The sequence below is a fragment of the Delphinapterus leucas genome, chromosome 5 (genome assembly GCF_059928025.1).
Source record: "Delphinapterus leucas isolate spDelLeu-1000000601 "Yukka" chromosome 5, BTC_Dleu_Yukka2, whole genome shotgun sequence".
Lineage (NCBI taxonomy): Eukaryota > Metazoa > Chordata > Mammalia > Artiodactyla > Monodontidae > Delphinapterus > Delphinapterus leucas.
This window is the reverse complement of record NC_143133.1, coordinates 134502496-134523222: the sequence shown is the minus strand read 5'-3', so window position 1 is coordinate 134523222 and position 20727 is coordinate 134502496. Positions and strand designations below refer to the sequence as shown.

Here is a 20727-nt window from a genome sequence, read left to right as displayed (position 1 = left end):
GCCCACCACTCTTCTTACGCAGTTTTACTGGAACACAGCAGTGCCTCCTGGCTTACACACTGTCGATGGGGGCTTCTGAGCTCCAAGTGCAGAACTGGGTAGCTGTGACAGACTGTAATGTCTACCTGACCCTTTAGAGACGTCTGCCAGCCCTGCACACACGTCACAGAGAGATGCATCAAAGAACTGAGAAAAACAACATACATACTTAACTTTTGATCTGTTTATTCAAACAAGATGTGTCTAGAAGTTTAAAATACACTGGACACTATTATCCTTTGTAATGCAGAGAGCCATTTAAAATGAGTCCAACTTCAGCATATTTTGTAACACTGGTCTATTAAGAGTGAATCCCTACCTGTATTCCTAGACTGCAAACAAGGGGAACTGAATTGTCAGAGGGAACACATTAGGGATCATACATAATAGACAAGATCCTTTAACTGTCTCACTTCAATGCATACTTAAGCAAAACTGAATTCCTTATTAAGCAAACATTTTTGCATAAGCTGCCTTCTCTTTATCTTTCTGTGCCTTTATCTTTTGCTTGACTTTCAGCAATTCTGCCTGGATAGCTGCAAAATAAATATGTAATATGAGTTATTTCTCAAAACATCCAAAAAATTAGGCTGACCAGCAAACTCATGCTTTAGTGTGATAAAAAATGATATAACTCTTTGAAGGGTAACTGAGCCTTATTAACAGTGTATTTTACTTGGAGAAAGCGACCACACAAACATAAAAACCACAGAGCACAATTTTAGGAGACTGTCCACCGAGAGAACTAACTGAATTACACACAGATACGCCTTCTCCCTTCCATCAGAGGGGGGACCCCACTGAAGTGCCTCCCCAAAGACCTATTTCCACATCTAGACCTAGAATCACCATTTGTACTTGGTTTATTTGAAAAACAGGCTTATTTTTGTCGCAGCTTTCCAAAACTTTCCTAAAACATATTCAGTAGCTAGAATACTTAGGTCATGGCCACGTTCAGCTTAAGAAATGGTCCCAAACACTAAATTCGCCCTAAATACTGTGTCTTCTAATGCTGCTCTTCCATCTAGAATTACAGGACAGCAGAGCACACAGTCTTCAGACACATGGACAGTGGCTGCAGTGTAAGCTGAAGGCAGAACCCTGACTTGTGCCTTCTCCAGCATGCCTGGAGCCTGGCCTGGAACAGGCGCTCTGCAGTATCTGCTGGACAAGGCAACCTCTAAGTGACAAAGCGTATGCTAGTTCATGAGGATCAATTCTGAAGGGACAAAATGAACTTGCACTACAGAAACTGCCAACTTACCTTTATCCTCTGGTGCTATCTCCTGAGCTTTCTTAAGATCAGCCTTTAATTGGGAAAAAAAATTAAAGAAATATTAGGTTATGAGTTATGAAAGTGGTTTTTTTAATTAAAATTTAAAACAGAGAGGAGCTTCAAGATGGCGGAGGAGTAAGACATGGACATCACCTTCCTCCCCACAGATACATCAAAACTACATCTACACGTGGAACAACTACAGAACACCTACTGAATGCTGGCAGAACACCTCAGACCTCCCAAAAGGCAAGAAACTCCCCCACGTACCTGGGTAGGGCAAAAGAAAAAGAAAAAACAGAGAAAAGAATAGGGACGGGACCCACACCTCTGGGAGGGAGCCATGAAGGAGGAAAGGTTTCCACACACTAGAAGCCCCTCCACGGGCTGAGACTGCGGGTGGCAGAGGGGGGAAGCTTCGGAGCCACGGAGGAGAGCGCAGCCACAGGGGTGGGTGCGGAGGGCAAAGCGGAGAGATTCCTGCACAGAGGATCTGTGCCAACCGGCGCTCACCAGCCCGAGAGGCTTGTCTGCTCACCCGCCAGGGTGGGCGGGGGCTGGGAGCTAAGGGTCGGGCTTTGGTCAGATCCCAGGGAGAGGACTGGGATTGGCGGCGTGAACACAGCCTGCAGGGGGCTAGTGCGCCACGGCTGGCCAGGAGGGAGTCCGGGAAAAGGTCTGGACCTGCCGAAGAGGCAGGTGGTGCGCGAGGAGAGGGGATTCAGAGCACCACCTAAATGAGCTCCAGACACGGGCACGAGCCTCAGCTAAAAGCACGGACCCCAGAGACGGGCATGAGATGCTAAGGCTGCTGCTGCCGCCACCAAGAAGCCTGTGTGCGAGCACAGGTCACTATCCACACCTCCCTTCCGGGAGCCTGTGCAGCCCGCCACTGCCAGGGTCCCGGGATCCAGGGACAACTCCCCCGGGAGAACGCACAGCACGCCTCAGGCTGGTGCAATGCCATGCCGGCCTCTGCCGCTGCAGGCTCGCCCCACATCTGTACCCCTCCCTCCCACCGGCCTGACTGAGCCAGAGCCCCCGAATCAGCAGCTCCTTTAACACCGTCGTGTCTGGGCGAAGAACAGACGCCCTCCGGCGACCTACACGCAGAGGCGGGGCCAAATCCAAAGCTGAACCCCAGGAGCTGTGCGAACAAAGAAGAGAAAGGGAAATCTCTCCCAGCAGCCTCAGGAGCAGCGGATTAAATCTCCACAATAAACTTGATGTACCCTGCATTTGTGGAATACAGGAATAGACAACCAATCATCCCCAATTGAGGAGGTGGACTTTGGGAGCAACGATACATATTTTCTTTCCCTTTTTCTCTTTTTCTGAGTGTGTATGTGTATGCTTCTGTGTGTGGTTTTGTCTGTATAGCTTTCTTTTACCATTTGTCCTAGGGTTCTGTCTGTCCTTTTTTTTTTATTATTACTTATAAAATATTTTTTCTTAATATTTTTTATTTTAATAACTTTATCTTCTTTTTCTTTCTTTCTTTTTTTCCTACATTTTATTTTGAGCTGCGTGGAGGACAGGCTCTTGTTGCTCCAGCCAGGCGTCAGGCCTGAGCCTCTGAGGTGGGAGAACCAAGTTCAGGACACTGGTCCACCAGAGACCTCCCAGCTCCACGTAATATCAAACAGCGAAACTCTCCCAGAGATCTCCATCTCAACACCAAGACCCAGCTCCACCCAATGGCCAGCAATCTCCAGTGCTGGACACCCTATGCCAAACAACTAGCAAGACAGGAACACAAACCCACCCATTAGCAGAGAGGCTGCCTAAAATCATAATAAGGCCTCAGACACCCCAAAACACACCACCAGACGTGGACCTGCCCACCAGAAAGACAAGATCCAGCCTCATCCACCAGAACACAGGCACTAGTCCCCTCCACCAGGAAGCCTACACAACCCACTGAACCAACCTTAGCCACTGGGGGCAGACACCAAAAACAACGGGAACTATGAACCTGCAGCCTGCAAAAAGGAGACCACAGTAAGTTAAGCAAAAGGAGAAGACAGAGAAACACACAGCAGATGAAGGAGCAAGGCAAAAACCCACCAGACCTAACAAATGAAGAGGAAATAGGCACTCTACCTGAAAAAGAATTCAGAACAATGATAGTAAAGGTGATCCAAAATCTTGGAAATCGAATGGAGAAAATACAAGAAACGTTTAACAAGGACCTAGAAGAACTGAAGAGCAAACAGTGATGAACCACACAATAAATGAAATTAATTCTCTAGAAGGGATCAATAGCAGAATAACAGGCAGAAGAACGGATAAGTGAATTCGAAGATAAAATAGTGGAAATAACTACCTCAGAGTAGAATAAAGAAAAAAAATGAAAAGAATTGAAGACAGTCTCAGAGACCTCTGGGACAACATTAAACACACCAACATTCGAATTATAGGGGTCCAAGAAGAAGAAGAGAAAAAGAAAATGACTGAGAAAATATTTGAAGAGATTATAGTTGAAAACTTCCCTAATATGGGAAAGGAAATAGTTAATCAAGTCCAGGAAGCACAGAGAGTCCCATACAGGATAAATCCAGGGAGAAACACGCCAAGACACATATTAATCAAAGTATCAAAAATTAAATACAAAGAACAAATATTAAAAGCAGCAAGGGAAAAACAACGAATAACACATAAGGGAATCCCCATAAGGTTAACAGCTGATCTTTCAGCAGAAACTCTACTAGCCAGAAGGGAGTGGCAGGACATATTTAAAGTGATGAAGGAGAAAAACCTACAACCAAGATTACTCTACCCAGCAAGGATCTCATTCAGATTTGATGGAGAAATTAAAACCTTTACAGACAAGCAAAAGCTAAGAGAATTCAGCAGCACCAAACCAGCTTTACAACAAACGCTAAAGGTACTTCTCTAGGCAGGAAACACAGGAGAAGGAAAAGACCCACAATAATAAACCCAAAACAATTAAGAAAATAGTAATAGGAACATACATATCGATAATTACCTTAAATGTAAATGGATTAAATGCTCCCACCAAAAGACGTAGACTGGTTGAATGGATAGAAAAACAAGACCCATATATACGCTGTCTACAAGAGACCCACTTCAGACCTAGGGACACGTACAGACTGAAAGTGAGGGGATGGAAAAAGATATTCCATGCAAATGGAAACCAAAAGAAAGCTGGAGTAGCAATTCTCATATCAGACAAAATAGACTTTAAAACAAAGACTATTACAAGAGACCAAGAAGGACACTACATACTGATCAAGGGATCGATCCAAGAAGAAGATATAACAATTGTAAATATTTATGCACCCAACATAGGAGCATCTCAATGCATAAGGCAAATACTAACAGCCATAAAAGGGGAAATCGACAATAACACAGTCATAGTAGGGGACTTTAACACCCCACTTTCACCAATGGACAGATCATCCAAAATGAAAATAAATAAGGAAACACCAGCTTTAAATGATACATTAAACAAGATGGACTTAATTGATATTTATAGGACATTCCACCCAAAAACAACAGAATATACGTTGGTCTCAAGTGCTCATGGAACATTCTCCAGGATAGATCACATCTTGGGTCACAAATCAAGCCCTGGTAAATTTAAGAAAACTGAAATCGTATCAAGTATCTTTTCCAACCACAACGGTGAGGCTAGGTATCAATTACAGGAAAAAGATCTGTAAGAGATACAAACACATGGAGTCTAAATAATATGCTACTAAATAACCAAGAGATCACTGAAGAAATCAAAATGGAAATCAAAAAATACCTAGAAACAAATGACAATGAAAACATGATGACCCAAAACCTATAGGAGGCAGCAAAAGCAGTTCTAAGAGGGAAGTTTATAGCAGTACAATCCTACCTCAAGAAACATCTCAAATAAACAACCTAACCTTACACCTAAAGCAATTAGAGAAAGAAGAACAAAAAAACCCCAAAGTTAGCATTAGGAAAGAAATCATAAAGATCCAATCAGAAATAAAGGAAAAGAAGTGAAGGAAACGATAGCAAAGAGCAATAAAACTAAAAACTGATTCTTTGAGAAAATAAGCAAAATTGATAAACCATTAGCCAGACTTATCAAAAAAAAAAAAAGGGAGAAGACTCAAAGCAATAGAATTACAAATGAAAAATGAGAAGTAACAAATGACACTGCCGAAATACAGAGGATCATGAGATTACTACAAGCAAGTGTATGCCAATAAAGTGGACAACCTGGAAGAAATGGACAAATTCTTAGAAATGCACAACCTTCAGAGACCAAACCAGGAAGAAATAGAAAATATCTACAGACCAATCACAAGCACTGAAATTGAAACTGTGATTAAAAATCTTCCAACAAGGGCTTCCCTGGTGGCACAGTCATTGAGAGTTTGCCTGCCGATGCAAGGGACACGGGTTTGTGCCCTGGTCCGGGAAGATCCCACGTGCCGCAGAGTGGCTGGGCCCGTAAGCCATGGCCCCTGAGCTTGCGTGTCCAGAGCCTGTGCTCCACAACGAGAGAGGCCACAACAGTGAGAGGCCCGCATACCACCAAAAAAAAAAAAAATCTTCCAACAAACAAAAGCCCAGGACCAGATGGCTTCACAGGCGAATTCTATGCATCATTTAGAGAAGAGCTAACACCTATCCTTCTCAAAACCTTCCAAACTATAGCAGAGGGAGGAACACTCCCAAACTCATTCTACGAGGCCACCATCACCCTGATACCAAAACCAGACAAAGATGTCACAAAGAAAACTACAGGCCAATATCACTGATAAACACAGATGCAAAAATCCTCAACAAAATAGTAGCAAACACAATCCAACAGCACATTAAAAGGATCATACACTATGATCAAGTGGGGTTTATCCCAAGGATGCAAGGATTCTTCAATATACGCAAATCAATCAATGTGATACACCATATTAACAAATTGAAGGAGAAAAACCATATGGTCATCTCAGTAGATGCAGAGAAAGCTTTCGACAAAATTCAACACCCATTTGTGATAAAAACCCTCGAGAAAGTAGGCCTAGAGGGAACTTTCCTCAACATAATAAAGGCCATATATGGCAAACCCACAGCCAACATCGTCCTCAATGGTGAAAAACTGAAAGCATTTCCACTAAGATCAGGAACAAGACAAGGTTGCCCACTCTCACCACTCTTATTCAACATAGTTTTGGAAGTTTTAGCCACTGCAATCAGAGAAGAAAAAGAAATAATAGGAATCCAAATTGGAAAAGAAGTAAAGCTCTCACTGTTTGCAGATGACATGATACTATACATAGAGAATCCTAAAAATGCCACCAGAAAACTACTAGAACTAATCAATGAACTTAGTAAAGTAGCAGGATACAAAATTAATGCACAGAAGTCTCTTGCATTCCTATACACTAACGATGAAAAATCTGTAAGAGAAATTAAGGAAACACTCCCACTTACCACTGCCACAAAAAGAATAACATATCTAGGAACAAACCTACCTAAGGAGACAAAAGACCTGTATGCAGGAAATTATAAGACACTGATGAAAGAAATTAAAGATGAAACCAACAGATGGAGAGATATACTATGTTCTTGGATTGGAAGAATCAACATTGTGAAAATGACTCTACTACCCAAAGCAATCTACAGATTCAGCGCAGTCCCTATCAAACTACCAGTGGCACTGTTCACAGAACTAGAACAAGAAATTTCACAATTTGTATGGAAACACAAAAGACCCCAAATAGCCAAAGCAATCTTGAGAAAGAAAAATGGAGCTGGAGGAATCAGGCTTGGACTTCAGACTATACTACAAAGCTATAGTCATCAAGACGGTATGATACTGGCACAAAAACAGACATATAGATCAGCAGAACAGGATAGAAAGCCCAGAGAAAAAACCATGCACATATGGCCACCTTATTTTTGATAATGGAGGCAAGAATATACAATGGAGAAAAGACAGCCTCTTCAGTAAGTAGTGATGGCAAAACTGGACAGCTACATGTAAAAGAATGAAATTAGAACACTCCCTAACACCATACACAAAAATAAATTCAAAATGGATTAGAGACCTAAATGTAAGGCCAGACACCATCAAACTCTTAGAGGAAAACATAGGCAGAACACTCTATGACATAAATCACAGCAAGATTCTTTTTGACCCACCTCCTAGAGAAATGGAAATAAAAGCAAAAATAAACAAATGGGACCTAAGGAAACTTAAAAGGTTTTGCACAGCAAAGGAAACCATAAACAAGACGAAAAGACAACCCTCAGAATGGGAGAAAATATTTGCAAATGAAGCAACTGACAAAGGATTAATCTCCAAAATATACAAGCAGCTCATGCAGCTCAATATTAAAAAAACAAACAACACACTCCAAAAATGGGCAGAAGACATTTCTCCAAAGAAGGTATACAGATTACCAACAGACACATGAAAGAATGCTCAACATCATTAATCATTAGAGAAATGCAAATCAAAACTACAATGAGGTATCACCTCACAGCAGTCAGAATGGCCATCATCAAAAAATCTACAAACAATAAATGCTGGAGAGGGTGTGGAGAAAAAGGAACCCTCTTGCACTGTTGGTGGGAATATAAACTGATACAGCCACTATGGAGAACAGTAGGGAGGTTCCTTAAAGAACTAAAAATAGAACTACCGTATGACCCAACAATCCCACTACTGGGCATATACCCTGAGAAAACCATAATTCAAAAAAAGTCATGTACCACAGTGTTTATTGCAGCTCTATTTACAATAGCCAGGACATGGAAGCAACGTAAGTGTCCATCAACAGAGGAATGGATAAAGAAGAAGTGGCGCATATATACAATGGAATATTAGCCATAAAAAGGAACAAAACTGAGTTGTCTGTAGTGAGGTGGATGGACCGAGAGACTGTCATACAGAGTGAAGTAAGTCAGAAAGAGAAAAACAAATACCGTATGCTAACATATATACGGAATCTAAAAAAAAAAAAAAAATGGTCATGAAGAACCTAGGGGCAGGACGGGAATAAAGATGCAGACCTACTAGGGAATGGACTTGAGGATGCGGGGAGGGGGAACGGTAAGCTGGGACAAAGTGAGAGAGTGGCAATGACATATACACACTACCAAACGTAAAACAGATAGCTAGTGGGAAGCAGCCGCATAGCACAGGGACATCAGCTCGGCGCTTTGTGACCACCTAGAGGGGTGGGATAGGGAGGGTGGGAGTGAGACACGAGGGAAGAGATACGGGGATATATGTATATGTGTAACTGATTCACTTTGTTGTAAAGCAGAAACTAACACACGATTGTAAAGCAATTATACTCCAATAAAGATGTTAAAAAATAAAATTTAAAACAAAACTTTACCAATGCTTGGTCGTATTCTTTTAGTCCTTGCCATCCTTGGGCTCTACGGTACAGTGCTTTGGTATTTGCCGGATCTATTTCAAGGGCCTACAGAAAGTTATACAGTTAATATTTTTATCTAAGTACTGAGTACTAAGTATACATGCTGGATTTCCATTTACTGCCCGTCAGCTCCAAAACAGCCGTTCGCTGTTCTGTGATAAGGGCGCTGGGCCCTGAGAGCCTCCGGTTACACGCTGCTTTGTCAGCAGAGGGCGCCCAGTGCCCACGGCCGAGGGACCCACTTCCCTTCCAGGTCCCTGCGAGCCTCCCGCGAGCTCCCCCAAGCTCCGGGGCACCCAGTGTGGCCCAGCCCCCCTCCCCGTCGCGCCTGGGTCTCGGCCCAGGGCCTCCATGCACCCCAGAGGGAGCAGCTGCTCCTGTATCACACACGTCTCTGCACATATACATACACATATACCCTGCAATGCCCCGATCCTTCAGCGTTCCCTCTCCTAGCCAACCCCTCGCTACTCCAATCTGCCCCTTATGTGTATCCGACAGTAACCTTTCTCTGTTGGAATTACTGTGTGGTGTCTATCTCCTGATTGGGCCCTAGCTGATAGGAGAAAAACATTCTGGATAGAAATTTGGATACACTCATTTAGTTGACATCTAGGGGTTTTTCAGGAGCATGAGTAACTTCTAATAGGTTTTTCCTCTGAAACATTTTAAAAATAGTGTATTTAGTAACATCTTTTAGAGGTCAATATTCGGATTTTACTGAAAAGGGTGTATATTATCTGCCTCACAAAGGTCAAAAAGCGATCCAGAGTGAAGAGCAATCTCGTCCTCTGTCGCATGTTCCCTCCTAATAAACACATTCTTATTCCTTATTCCACCTACCCCACTAAATTAGGACCTCATTTTATTTCCACTTGCTCGGGCATAGCTGATCTTTGTGACCTAGATTAATGTGCAATATACATAAAAGTTACTAGAGGCGGTCTTTCTAAAATATATGTTTTAGTTTGGAAAACTGCTCAAACTGTGCAAGAGGGAGGCAGTCATAACTGCTCTGTTTAAGGCAGGCAGGCTGCCACCTTGCCAGCTTTGTCATTAGCACTCCCGGACGTCCCCGTGAAGGTAGGGCACCTTCCTGTGTGTTCCAACAGCACGCACTGTCCCTGTACAAGTCCTGACGACCCTACGTTGAAACTGACTCCTTCTCCCACCAAAAAAGCTCCTCAAGCTCCTCGAGGGGAGGGTCTTTCAATTAAAACACTGAAGTGTGTTAGCTGCTTAACCTGCTCCCAGCACTGCGCTAAAGGCTTTACGTGCATTACACATGGTCTTAACAATCCCAGGAGGAAAGCAGTATTTCCATTTGGCGTACGAAGAAACTCAGACTCTCCAAGTAGGAACTTGCTCAAGATGGCAAAGCGACGACGCTCTGCTAACGACCTCGCCGGCCACCGTCGCAGTCATTCCTGGCTCTGTCTTCCAATGCCTGGCACATAACAGGCGCTCAAGTGTTAAGTGAATAAATGAGCTGAGGAGGAAAGTGTCTTCAGAGAAATTAAGTGATGTAGTGTTATAAGCTAAATGAATGGTCTGAGAGGAAGAACTGAGGTCCAAAATACTCAGAGATAAAGTGACTTAGATTATGTTTCACCGGATCTCACTAGGTCCTCCGCAATAAGATAGCAGTAGTGTCACATAAAACTGCTTTTGTTCGAAGTAGTAAGTCATCATCCAACTCTTTCAAAAAGGTAACATCAACAGACTTACCTCCAAACAGCTGTCGACTGCTCCCTGCCAATCGGACAGCTTCAGTTTGCAGGCTCCGATATTCAGCAGGCAGCTCAAAGTGACAGGCTGCAGCTTTGCTCTGCCTGCGTTCTCAGTAGCAGCCTTCGAGCCTTCCACATACCTGGAGAACACATCGGTACAAGCAGCAAGCAGCCCCCATTAAGACTTAACTCTGCTCTCCTCCACTCGGTCAAAACGTGCTGCGTCAGTTCTGATATGAAAGTTCACCACATGCTAATATTAATGTTCTTAATGACCACAATCTTTTTATTAAATGCTTTCCTTTAGAAGATTTTTACTTGTTCCAACTTCTTTCCCAAAATGTTCAAAGAAGACAACTTAAGAACAATCCCCAAACCTAGAGATTATACAGTAAGGAACACTTCTATTTGTAAAGCTCAGGTTTCCATCACCCACTTTCCAGTGTAATTAGGTTTGGAACCAAGACTGTCATTGTGGGACAGGGACTGGAATGGGGACAGGTGAAGAGCCCTGTGATGGTGATTCTGACTTGTCTTTTACTATAGTTCCTAGCTGTTTACTGAAAAGGGCCTGGCCCCCAGAATTTGATTTCTAGAGTCTGTCCCCCACTGAAAAGAATCAGGGCTCCTTGGAGAAACTCAGATCTGGACACAAGGTTAAGTATAAGATGGGTCTGGACCATCTTGTGGCAGAAAGCAAGAGCTCACAGACTAACAGAACAGTCAAAGAGATACAGGAACAAAGAGATACAGGAAAGGGGCTCCCATCAGACAATCGGGAAGCCTTCAAGCATCAGAAAGAACGAAGGTAATAGTATAATTCGTTGAATTGATCAAATACTACAGTAATACTTTAAAAGAAGGAGGGGTAGAGGGTCTTTCAAACAGAAGAATGCCAGCTCGTAACTGCAGAATGAGAAAATCGCAGTTCTGCAAGCGTCAGTGTAATAACTGATTCAGGCGAAGGGCTTCAATGGTGCTGAAACCACTGGATGAAAGGCCAGGAATGAGATGTTCACATAATCTCACAGTTATCACCTCACAGAGGGCTTATTATTTACAAAGGGGAAAGGTACTTTCATAACAGAGACGTGGCTAACGCCACTTTAACCAAGTGCCAAAACTCAAAACGGGCGAAACTGCCACGTGCCTTCAGGACACGGTATCATAGGAAACATACACGTCACCTATTCAAGTCCTTGCTAAAATATGTAACCTCAAACTAACCTTGAGGAAGCAATAAACACACAGATGGTATTCCGTAAGACAACGGGCTTCGACGCCACAAAATGCAAATGACTAAAAAACGTGGAGATTAAAGATTAGAGGAGCCTTAGAGACATAAAACCAAAGGATATAATGGATACTGGCGTAAAAACAAAACAAAATTGAAACAACTGGGGACCTCTGAATATGGATGACATAATGATATTTGGGAGATGTTTTCATAGTCTTAAGGCTAAGTAGAAGAGTGTCCTGGCTTCTCAGGAAATGCTTGCTAAGATATTGAGGGGTAAAGTGTCATGGTATCTGCAACTTCCTTTCAAAATGATTCTGCAAAAACAAGTGTGGCGAAACTTAAAAACTGGTGAACACAGGTAAAGGTACATGGCTATCCATGTACTATTCTTAACTTTTCTGTGTTTTGAAATTTTTCAAAATAAGAATCTGGAAGCAACCAAAGAAGTGCAACTATTTCAATACACCTGATTACTCTGCAAGTAATATGCCAAAAATAGAACAACTCTTGAATTTCAGTTTATAATTCAATTTCAAGTTCTTACAGCAATTTATTAAAAATATTTTATTACCTTAAAACTTTTGTGTATTTTTTAATGGCCATCTCCCAGTTCTGGGATTTGAAAAAAGTATTTCCAATGTTTTTTAAGTCTTCCGTTATTAATAAAATTTTATCTACCTGTACAAAAGAAAGAACACGAATATGTTGGGTTTTAGTATATAACGCGGTTTAGTGCTAAGTTCTATCATTGAGACAGACTGATACAAAAAGCTCAAAATTTTAGGGCTAAATATTTTTAGCAGTTTAAGTACTTAAACTTTAACCCACATGAAAGTACTCACGTCTTTTACATCTATGTCTGCATCCTCGGGGAAGTCTGGATGACTGTCACCAGATCCATCCTTGGGGAATATTCCCCAGTCATCCCCGCCCTTCAGTTCTCCGCAGTCTGCAGTAACACACAACTGTAAAAACAACCGTCAACTGTAGAAGCGTCTACCTTATTAATGACGACTTTAACAAGAGTCTGGGCTTAAAAGCTCTCCAGCCGCAAGGCATGAGCAACAGCGTCCAAGCTGCTTCTGACGCGACAGGCTGGCGTCGGGAGGCGCACCTCTGCACACACCCCGAGGAGCACAGCAGGGTCACTTCGCAGCATACGTGCCTGGTGCTGCTGTCCAGGAGCTCCGTGCACACAGACTATGTGGGAAGTTTCATCGTTCCCCGTGGGATTCTCCTTACGTGGGCACGTGCCTTCGACTCACTGACTGCTGTTTCCTTCGCACACTGAGTGGCAGCCCCCCTCCTGCAGGTCTGAGTCTCCAATTCCACTCACAACCCTGCCCGTGAGGGTGGATTCACACACATTTAGAGCACAAGCCTCTTGGGAGTGACATAATCCAGTCTAAACCCTTAAATGATTTATGCAGGCTGAGGAAACGGGCCAAGGAAAGTTAAATAACAAGAGCAAGCCTAAACCACAAGTTAAATGGCAGAGAGGAGACCAAGTTTCTCGGTTTCCTGCTCTCTCTGTACTCATATACACACTGACTCAAAGTTTTGCAGGTCTAGGAGAGTTAAGTTACCAAAATCAGCAAGAATGATGCTGAAATCATAACAACCTCCTTTTAAACTGCCCTCATCTCTCCCAGTGTACAAAAGAGCTTTGAAGAAAAAGTGGCAGGGCCAGGCTTCTTTAACAAGAGCCGTCCTAACGTCTTTCAGCTAACCATCATCTGAGCCTTTTAATTACATTTGCTAAGACAGCAGCTAGGATAACGAGGGTCTTACCCTGTCACTTGGTACTCACTTTGGCAGGTTTTTCACCTTTCACCTCCACATTCTCCAGAATCCTTGCCACACCCATTCCTTTAATCACTTGGCCAAACACCACGTGTTTGCCATCCAAGTGAGGAGTCGGAACCATCGTGATGAAGAACTGAGAGCCGTTTGTGTTGCGGCCTGCATTTGCCATGCTCAGTAATCCCTCCTTATCATGCTGCAGGAATACGCCATTAAAGAAAACCAAGGTTAGAGTTATTGTCTGAATTACTCTCTACCAACCATTCACAAAACTAGGGTGGACTGCAATACTATTTAGATCACACCGTGTAGTGTAATCTTACTTTGTACCAACTGTAACCTTTAATTCACAAAACGTGGGATACTTAATCACTTTTTAAACTTTAAGAAAAGCTTATGAAACGGAATGAAGTAACAGAAACAATCGTGGGGGGCAGGGGTGGCACTTCTAAACCGGCCATATTGAGAAAGTGCTTACGCTTCGTCTTTAAGATGAAGACCTAATGATTCGGCTTTGCCCTTTCTTATGATGGGGGCGTTTTTTTCTGAAAAGCACTCAACAGCGCTCCCGCTCTCAGGCCTACATTATGATTCTTCCTTTACACTGAGAACAGCGAGGGACATTCAGTTTAGACTGGAAGTTCCGTTAGGTCCTTTCCTACTCTCCAAGGAAGCCAAATATCACGGCTTTCATCCAGTGAAGCACTTCTTGAGAGAATGCCCAAAAGGAACCGCCGCGTACCTCCCGAAACCCAACATCTACCTTGGCCCAGCCTGTTCAAAGGCTCCGTGGCCCCACTGTCTTCCTCTTTCCACCTGACCCTAAGGCTTCCTAAACGCACTCCTTGTTGGGCCGCACGTGTAACACTCATGCTGGTCCTCCCGCCTAAGGTGCCTTTACCCCTCAACCTAAATCTAGCCCTGCCTTCAAGGCCACCAAGCGTGTAGAAGAACCAGATGCCCTTGCAAAAGGCCCCCTTGCTTCTTCTCAACACGTCTGTCACATGATCTTAGTGTTCATCCTTCTGGTAGCTTCCCTTTCTCCCTTCCAAAAGTTTGGTGCTCTTCCCACGATATTAAATATTATTAACCTTATTTCCTCACGCCTTTGTCCTTCCTCACTCACATCCCTCCCTCACATCCCTCCCTCAAACTGGCATCTGTATTCTAGTTCCTTCTAACCAAATCTCAGCCACCTTGCGAGGTCCAGTTTGCCCAGCTTAAGTACCCATTCCTCCTCAGTGTCTTCCCTAATATATATCATACTTTCTTCCTACAGCATACACAGAAAGTCACAATCAACTTAGCATTTACTAGCGTATTATTGTATTATTCTCCAGTTGTCCTATGTGTTTTAATCTTGTCTTTCTGGCAAGATTTTTAATTCCTTATCATGAAGGCGTTTCATTTTTATAAACTCTTTGGCGCCAGTGACAGTACTAGCTGCAGGCAATAAACTGTTTAAAAGACTGATGACATTTTATTCTCAAATTATCCTCATTACCTTGCTCATATTCCTCATTTCCAAAAAGAGTCACTTTACTTTTGTACTTACACGTCCATTCTTATAACCTGAATGATGCAACATACCCTGACGGGGACATCTTGGGACCAGGAAGATAAGAAGGCACAGGCACCACTAACGTCCTTTAGGAGCCTGGACGTTAACCAGATCTGCTAGTGTGCAAATCCCCTGACATCCCAGACATTAGCGATGCTTTTGTTGCTCTTCAAATTTAAGGATAAAGCATACCATCCCTCTGATGAGCACATTTTTCCTGGAAACAGTTTTGCCATATGGTGGCCACCCTTAAAAACACATTGGCTTTACTGAAGTATATAAACCTGGATCACAATGAAATAGCTGTTGCATTCTTGCCAATAAAATCACTACTGGATGAAATTTTTTCGTATTAAAGACGTATATTTATGGGGCTTCCCTGGTGGCGCAGTGGTTAGGAATCCGCCTGCCAATGCAGGGGACACAGGTTCGAGCCCTGGTCCGGGAAGATCCCACATGCCGCGGAGTGACTAAGCCCCTGCGCCACAACTACTGAGCCTGCACTCTAGAGCCCGTGAGCCACAACTACTGAGCCCACGCACCACAACTACTGTGCCTAGAGCCCATGCTCTGCAACAAGAGAAGCCACTGCAATGAGAAGCCCGCGCACCGCAATGAAGAGCAGCCCCCGCTCACTGCAACTGGAGAAAGCCCGCACGCAGCGATGAAGACCCAACACAGCCAAAAATAAATAAATAAATTTATTAACCAAAAAAAAGATGTATATTTACAAATATGATACCTTTCACAAATAAAGGAGATCTGAGCACATCTGAGGCATTTATCCTAATTCAACAAGTATCCCAGGCACATAACTTTTATTATCAGCAACAAACACGCATTTTTGTCTACTTTACCTTATAATGGAAATTTTCATCTTCAAATTTTTCACCATAAATACTTTCTCCACCTGTCCCATTCTGATTTGAGAAGTCTCCACCCTGAATCATAAATTTCTTAATAACTACAAAAAAGGAAAATCGCCATTAGAAGCTACAGATGACTGCAGCAATGCTGACTAACGGATATGTCGTAATGAGGACAACTTCTCTCCTGTCCTTCCCCACCCCCGTCCACAACTGCAAACTCTTAAAAGGCTTTTCACAGTCTGAGTCCCAGCTACTCCCACTCCCTGATGGCCCACCAACACTCAAAGAATCAGTTCGCATGGCACCTCCCCTATAGAACTGTCAGACCCCAAAACTGGAACTCCTTATTTTTCTCCAACAGCATCTTGATTCTACCTCCCTTTTATCATATGTATCATAATGATCTGTCTCTCCCGGCAAACAATTAAGTACAGCAACTCCTTTTTTCCTCCTTGGTAACCATGTGCATGGCTGGGCACATAACGGTTACTCAAAAATGCTACTGAATAACCAATTATTCCCAAGAGGTTTGTTACACTGTAATGCAAGTACTTCAGCAAATATTATCACTTAGTAGCAAGGGTTCCCAAGAACACTGCCGCATGCTCAGAGATTTCCCAGGACTCACAGAACTCGGTATCTGTTTGTATTACATGGATGTAGTAAGAAGACACAGCTGGATGATAGGGAGAGAAGATACAGGCAGAGGCTGGAGGAATCCAGGTGTTCCCTTATGCTCCCTCGCTCCCATGAACGGTCACAGGGCACATTCCTCTTCCCCCCAGCAAAGAAATGCAGCAACATGTGCACAGTGTTTCTCCCCAGGAGAGCCCTGTAGAGACTCAGCACCCGAGGTCTCTGCTGGGGCTGATCTTGCAGGCACTGTCTGCCCAGCAGGAAGCAAAATTCCAGACTCCCAAAGGAGAGCAGTGTCCAGCATAAATCAGAATGCACAAAGAGTCTAGGCAGAGTAAATCACCTCCAGGATTCAGAGAGAGGTTCAAGCGCCACGCTCCCTGACTCCAGGCAGTGGCCACCCTTTGCAAGTAGACTCTTCTAAGGCCAGCAGCCTCAGGCCTGATACGTTAACTCTTTTCTGCACACCCTTTATTAGCACACAGGCACTCCTCCATTTATTGCGCTTTGCAGATACTCTGTTTTTTTTTCTTTACAACTTGCGAGGCTTGTGGTAATCCTGCATAGAGCAAGTCTATCAGTGCCATTTTTTTTTCAAAAGCATTTGCTCATTTCATATCTGTGTCACATTTTGGTAATTCTTGCAATATTTCAAACTTTCATTATTATTTGTTATGGTCATCTGTGATAAGTAATCTTTGATGTTACTATAATTGGGCATTTTTTAGCAATAAAGTATTTTTAGATTAAGGTACATACTATTTTTTCAGACATAATGCTATTACATACAATAGACTACAGTATAAACATAACTTTTATATGCACTGGGAAACCAAAAATTTGTGTGACTTGCTTTACTGCAATATTCGCTTTATTGCAGTGGACTGGAACTGAACCTGCAATATCTCCATGGTATGCTTATATTTTGGTATTTTATTAAACGTGAAAGTAAATCAACAGTTTAAGTATTTTAAAAATCACTGTTAGGGGCTTCCCTGGTGGCACAGTGGTTGAGAATCTGCCTGCTAATGCAGGGGACACGGGTTCGAGCCCTGGTCTGGGAAGATCCCACATGCCGCGGAGCAACTAGGCCCGTGGGCCACAACTACTGAGCCTGCGCGTCTGGAGCCTGTGCTCCGCAAAAAGAGAGGCCGCGATAGGGAGAGGCCTGCACACCGCGATGAAGAGTGGCCCCCACTTGCCACAACTAGAGAAAGCCCTCACACAGAAACGAAGACCCAAAACAACAAAAATAAATAAAAGAAATTAATAAACTCCTACCCCCAACGTCTTCTTTTAACAAAAAAATCACTGTTAATTTTTTCTTAATCAAGTTTTAGAAGAATTTAAATACTCATAATTATAGTTTAACTCATTTGTTTATTCATTAAACAAATATTTATTGCGGGCCTACTCAATAACTATGCTGGATGCTAAGGACAAAATGGTGAGAAGATACAGTTTCTGAACTCATGGAGCCTACAGTCTATTGGGGGAGCCATCAAATAATCACTGAACAAAGGTATGACTACACAGTGTGAAAAGTCACCTTTTGATCACACATCACACCAGGTGTCCAAGACACAGAATCTTTAAGTTGGCTGCAGTCTTCCCAAGCAATCCTGCCCAAGAAGTAGGCATAACTTTCTGTCAACAGGTAGTCAAGCTACCCAAGCTCTGTCTGTTTACCATGGCCACACCCTGGTGAAGCTAGGGTAGTCCATTTCTGTATAAATAAACCTTAGTACCCTCCCATAATTAATTCCACCTTCCACAGACCAACCTTTATGAAACTGAGCTATCATCTCAGATCTCAAAGCATCCTTTTGGAAACTAACAGTAATTTTTTTTTTTTTTTTTGGTTCATACAGTTTGGAGGATTTTTTTTAATTGAGGTAAAATTTACATAGCATAAAATTAACCACTAACCATTTTAAAGTGTACAATTCAGTGACATTTAGTACATTCACAGTATTGGTAATTATCACCTCTGTCTAGTTTCAAGTTCTTTTCATCACCCCAAAATGAAACCTTGCACAAATTAAAAGCAGTCACTCCCCATCCCTCTACCCCTAGCCCCTGTCAACCACCAATCTGCTTTCTGTCTCTATAGATTTATCTATTCTGGATATTTCATATAAATGAAGTTAAACAACAAGTGACCTTTTGTTTTTGTGTCTTGCTTTTATCACTTAGCATAATATTTTCGAGGTTTGTCCCCATGGTACCATGTATCAGTACTTCATTAGTTTTTATGGCTGAATAATAATCCAATATATGTAATTGTTAACTCTCACCCTCTACTTAGTGTTTTCTTCCCTAACTCCTAAAGAACAGGATCCAATCACCTATAAGGAAAACCAGATTCAGAAAACGCATTCGTACTTCGATGGAAAGGACATCCTTTGAAATGCAGAGGTTTCCCAGTGGTGGGTCCGATGCCTTTTTCTCCTGTACACAATGCACGAAAATTTTCTGCAGTTTTGGGTACAATATCTGCAAACAATTCCAAGACAATTCGACCAACTGAAAGAAAAAATGAAACTGTGTCAGTATGCAAAACAACCAGCTAAATAAGCAAATGGTAAAAGGAGAGTTGGTAAAATTATGGTGACTGAAAGACCAAGTTCTCTTTTTTGGTCAGTTTTCTAATATTCAAATTCAGTCTACCTCATGTTAAGTATCATGTATCTAGATGAATTTGAAACAATTATTTTACTACATCTTACAAAGGATCATCAACACAGCAGCCAGAAGAGTAGCACCATTTAAGGACACCATGAACTAGGAATGGTTTTCATTTGATTAATTTCTCTGACATGTGCTCATAACTTCCCATCACCAAGTAACCAACAGGAGAAAATGAAACATACTGAGGGGTCACGTCGGCCATGCTGTAGGTACAGCTGTAGTCTTTGTGCTCTGTGGAACCTGCCCAGTGCTGCCTCTGAAGCAAAAGCTGAAAAGTTCACATTCTAGACAATTCCTAAGGTAGGTAAAAGATAAACCTGGCACTAAATTTCAAAACAAAATCAAAGTACTGATACATATAAGTCTGTGGGGGGGGTGGGGGGGTGTATGCGCGGTCGCGCGCGTGTCAATGGAAGAGGATCACCTGCCCCACCAGTAAGCAAAGGATGTTGCAGCCATCGAGCCCTCTCATTACAGCCGCCTGCACAGTGAGCCCTGTGGGAGCTCAGCATAAAGACCAACGGGCTGCCCAGTGCCAAGCCCACCGAGCCCTCAGCCGCTGCAGCCAGCCCAAAGGTGCCCCCTGAGGAGACTCAGAGTGAGAAAGCACAGGACGCTGGCCCCGGCAGCCGAGGTGCACGTCCAAGGAAGGTTTTCAGTGAGCCCGGACTCTTGCATCTCCTCATACACAGAAAAGCGCTACGTCCCTTAACTTGATATGTCTGGTTTCCTCTGTTAACGGTCATCTTTTGATGTTCCCACGACCTGGTTTTTGCTGCAAAAACTCCTATATATCCCGGCTCCTCCCTTAGCCCTTCAGAGCAGTCCTCAGAGCTATCTGCAAGGCTGCACCCCGGCCTTAACGTCCTCAGTTTTGCCCGCCAAATAAAACAAAAATCCGGAACTTTTAGGCAACGGGAGCCCCCGAGACGCATATCCGGGGTTTTCTGAATGTCCCCCAAACATAAAAGCAGGTGGCGGGGAAGGGCGGCCAAGTCGGGCAAGACAGACCCAAAGGCCGCCACCACCCCCGAACAAAAACCTCCAGAAACTTCCGCACGCCCCAGGGCACCGGTACAAGGTCGCGGGCCCACCCCAACCTCTGGGACCCCGACCCCGGGAGCCCCGCCTCCTCACCTCGCTCCCCTCCAACGTCCACGTCCAAGAAGACTCGGGGGTTACTGGGGTTGGACGGCTTAGCCTGGGGGGACGGGTGCGACATTGTGGCCCGCAGACGTGTTCGCGAGCTCCTCGGAACACCCCGTGGCCGCCGCGCAGCCCGAACCCCAAAACCGGCTGCGTCTGCGAAGAACCGCGGCGCTGGCGACCAGCTTCCGACAGGAGCCCGGAGGCCGCGGCCCGACTTCCGGCGTCTCCGCCCGACTTCCGGCGTCTCCGCCCAACTTCCGGCGTCTCCGACCGACTTCCGGCGTCTCCGACCGACTTCCGGCGTCTCCGCCCAACTTCCGGCGTCTCCGCCCAACTTCC

The 20727-nt window shown here is 43.7% G+C and overlaps 2 protein-coding genes across 6 annotated transcripts in view; one reads left to right on the top strand and one right to left on the bottom strand.

The window, feature by feature from the left end:
* Positions 1 to 8661, top strand: part of ETFDH (electron transfer flavoprotein dehydrogenase) — a 42928-nt gene extending 34267 nt beyond the window's left edge. Inside the window, exon 13 of one of the 2 annotated variants that reach the window (XM_089911335.1) lies at positions 1483 to 8661. In XM_089911335.1, coding sequence (XP_089767461.1) covers positions 1483 to 1532 — 50 coding nt within the window. In that variant the 3' untranslated portion in view covers positions 1533 to 8661. Of the gene's footprint in view, positions 1 to 1425 lie in introns of both variants that reach the window. The other variant, XM_089911336.1, reaches the window with a different exon arrangement.
* On the bottom strand, positions 25 to 20625 carry PPID (peptidylprolyl isomerase D). Of its 4 annotated transcripts, none has more exons than XM_022582240.3 (10): positions 20377 to 20625; positions 18934 to 19074; positions 15901 to 16007; positions 13490 to 13678; positions 12522 to 12644; positions 12251 to 12357; positions 10438 to 10579; positions 8668 to 8754; positions 1304 to 1346; positions 25 to 152 (listed from the first exon to the last, which is right to left on the bottom strand). In XM_022582240.3, the coding sequence occupies exons 1-10, from the start codon at positions 20459 to 20461 to the stop codon at positions 25 to 27; spliced, it is 1152 nt and encodes a 383-aa protein (XP_022437948.1). In that variant the 5' UTR covers positions 20462 to 20625. The 4 variants fall into 4 exon arrangements, with proteins under 4 accessions (XP_022437948.1, XP_089767463.1, XP_022437950.1 ...); XM_089911337.1 differs by lacking the exon at positions 20377 to 20625 and adding an exon at positions 19422 to 20288; XM_022582242.3 differs by having other exon boundaries at positions 44 to 186.
* Between the last annotated feature and the right edge of the window lie 102 nt (positions 20626 to 20727).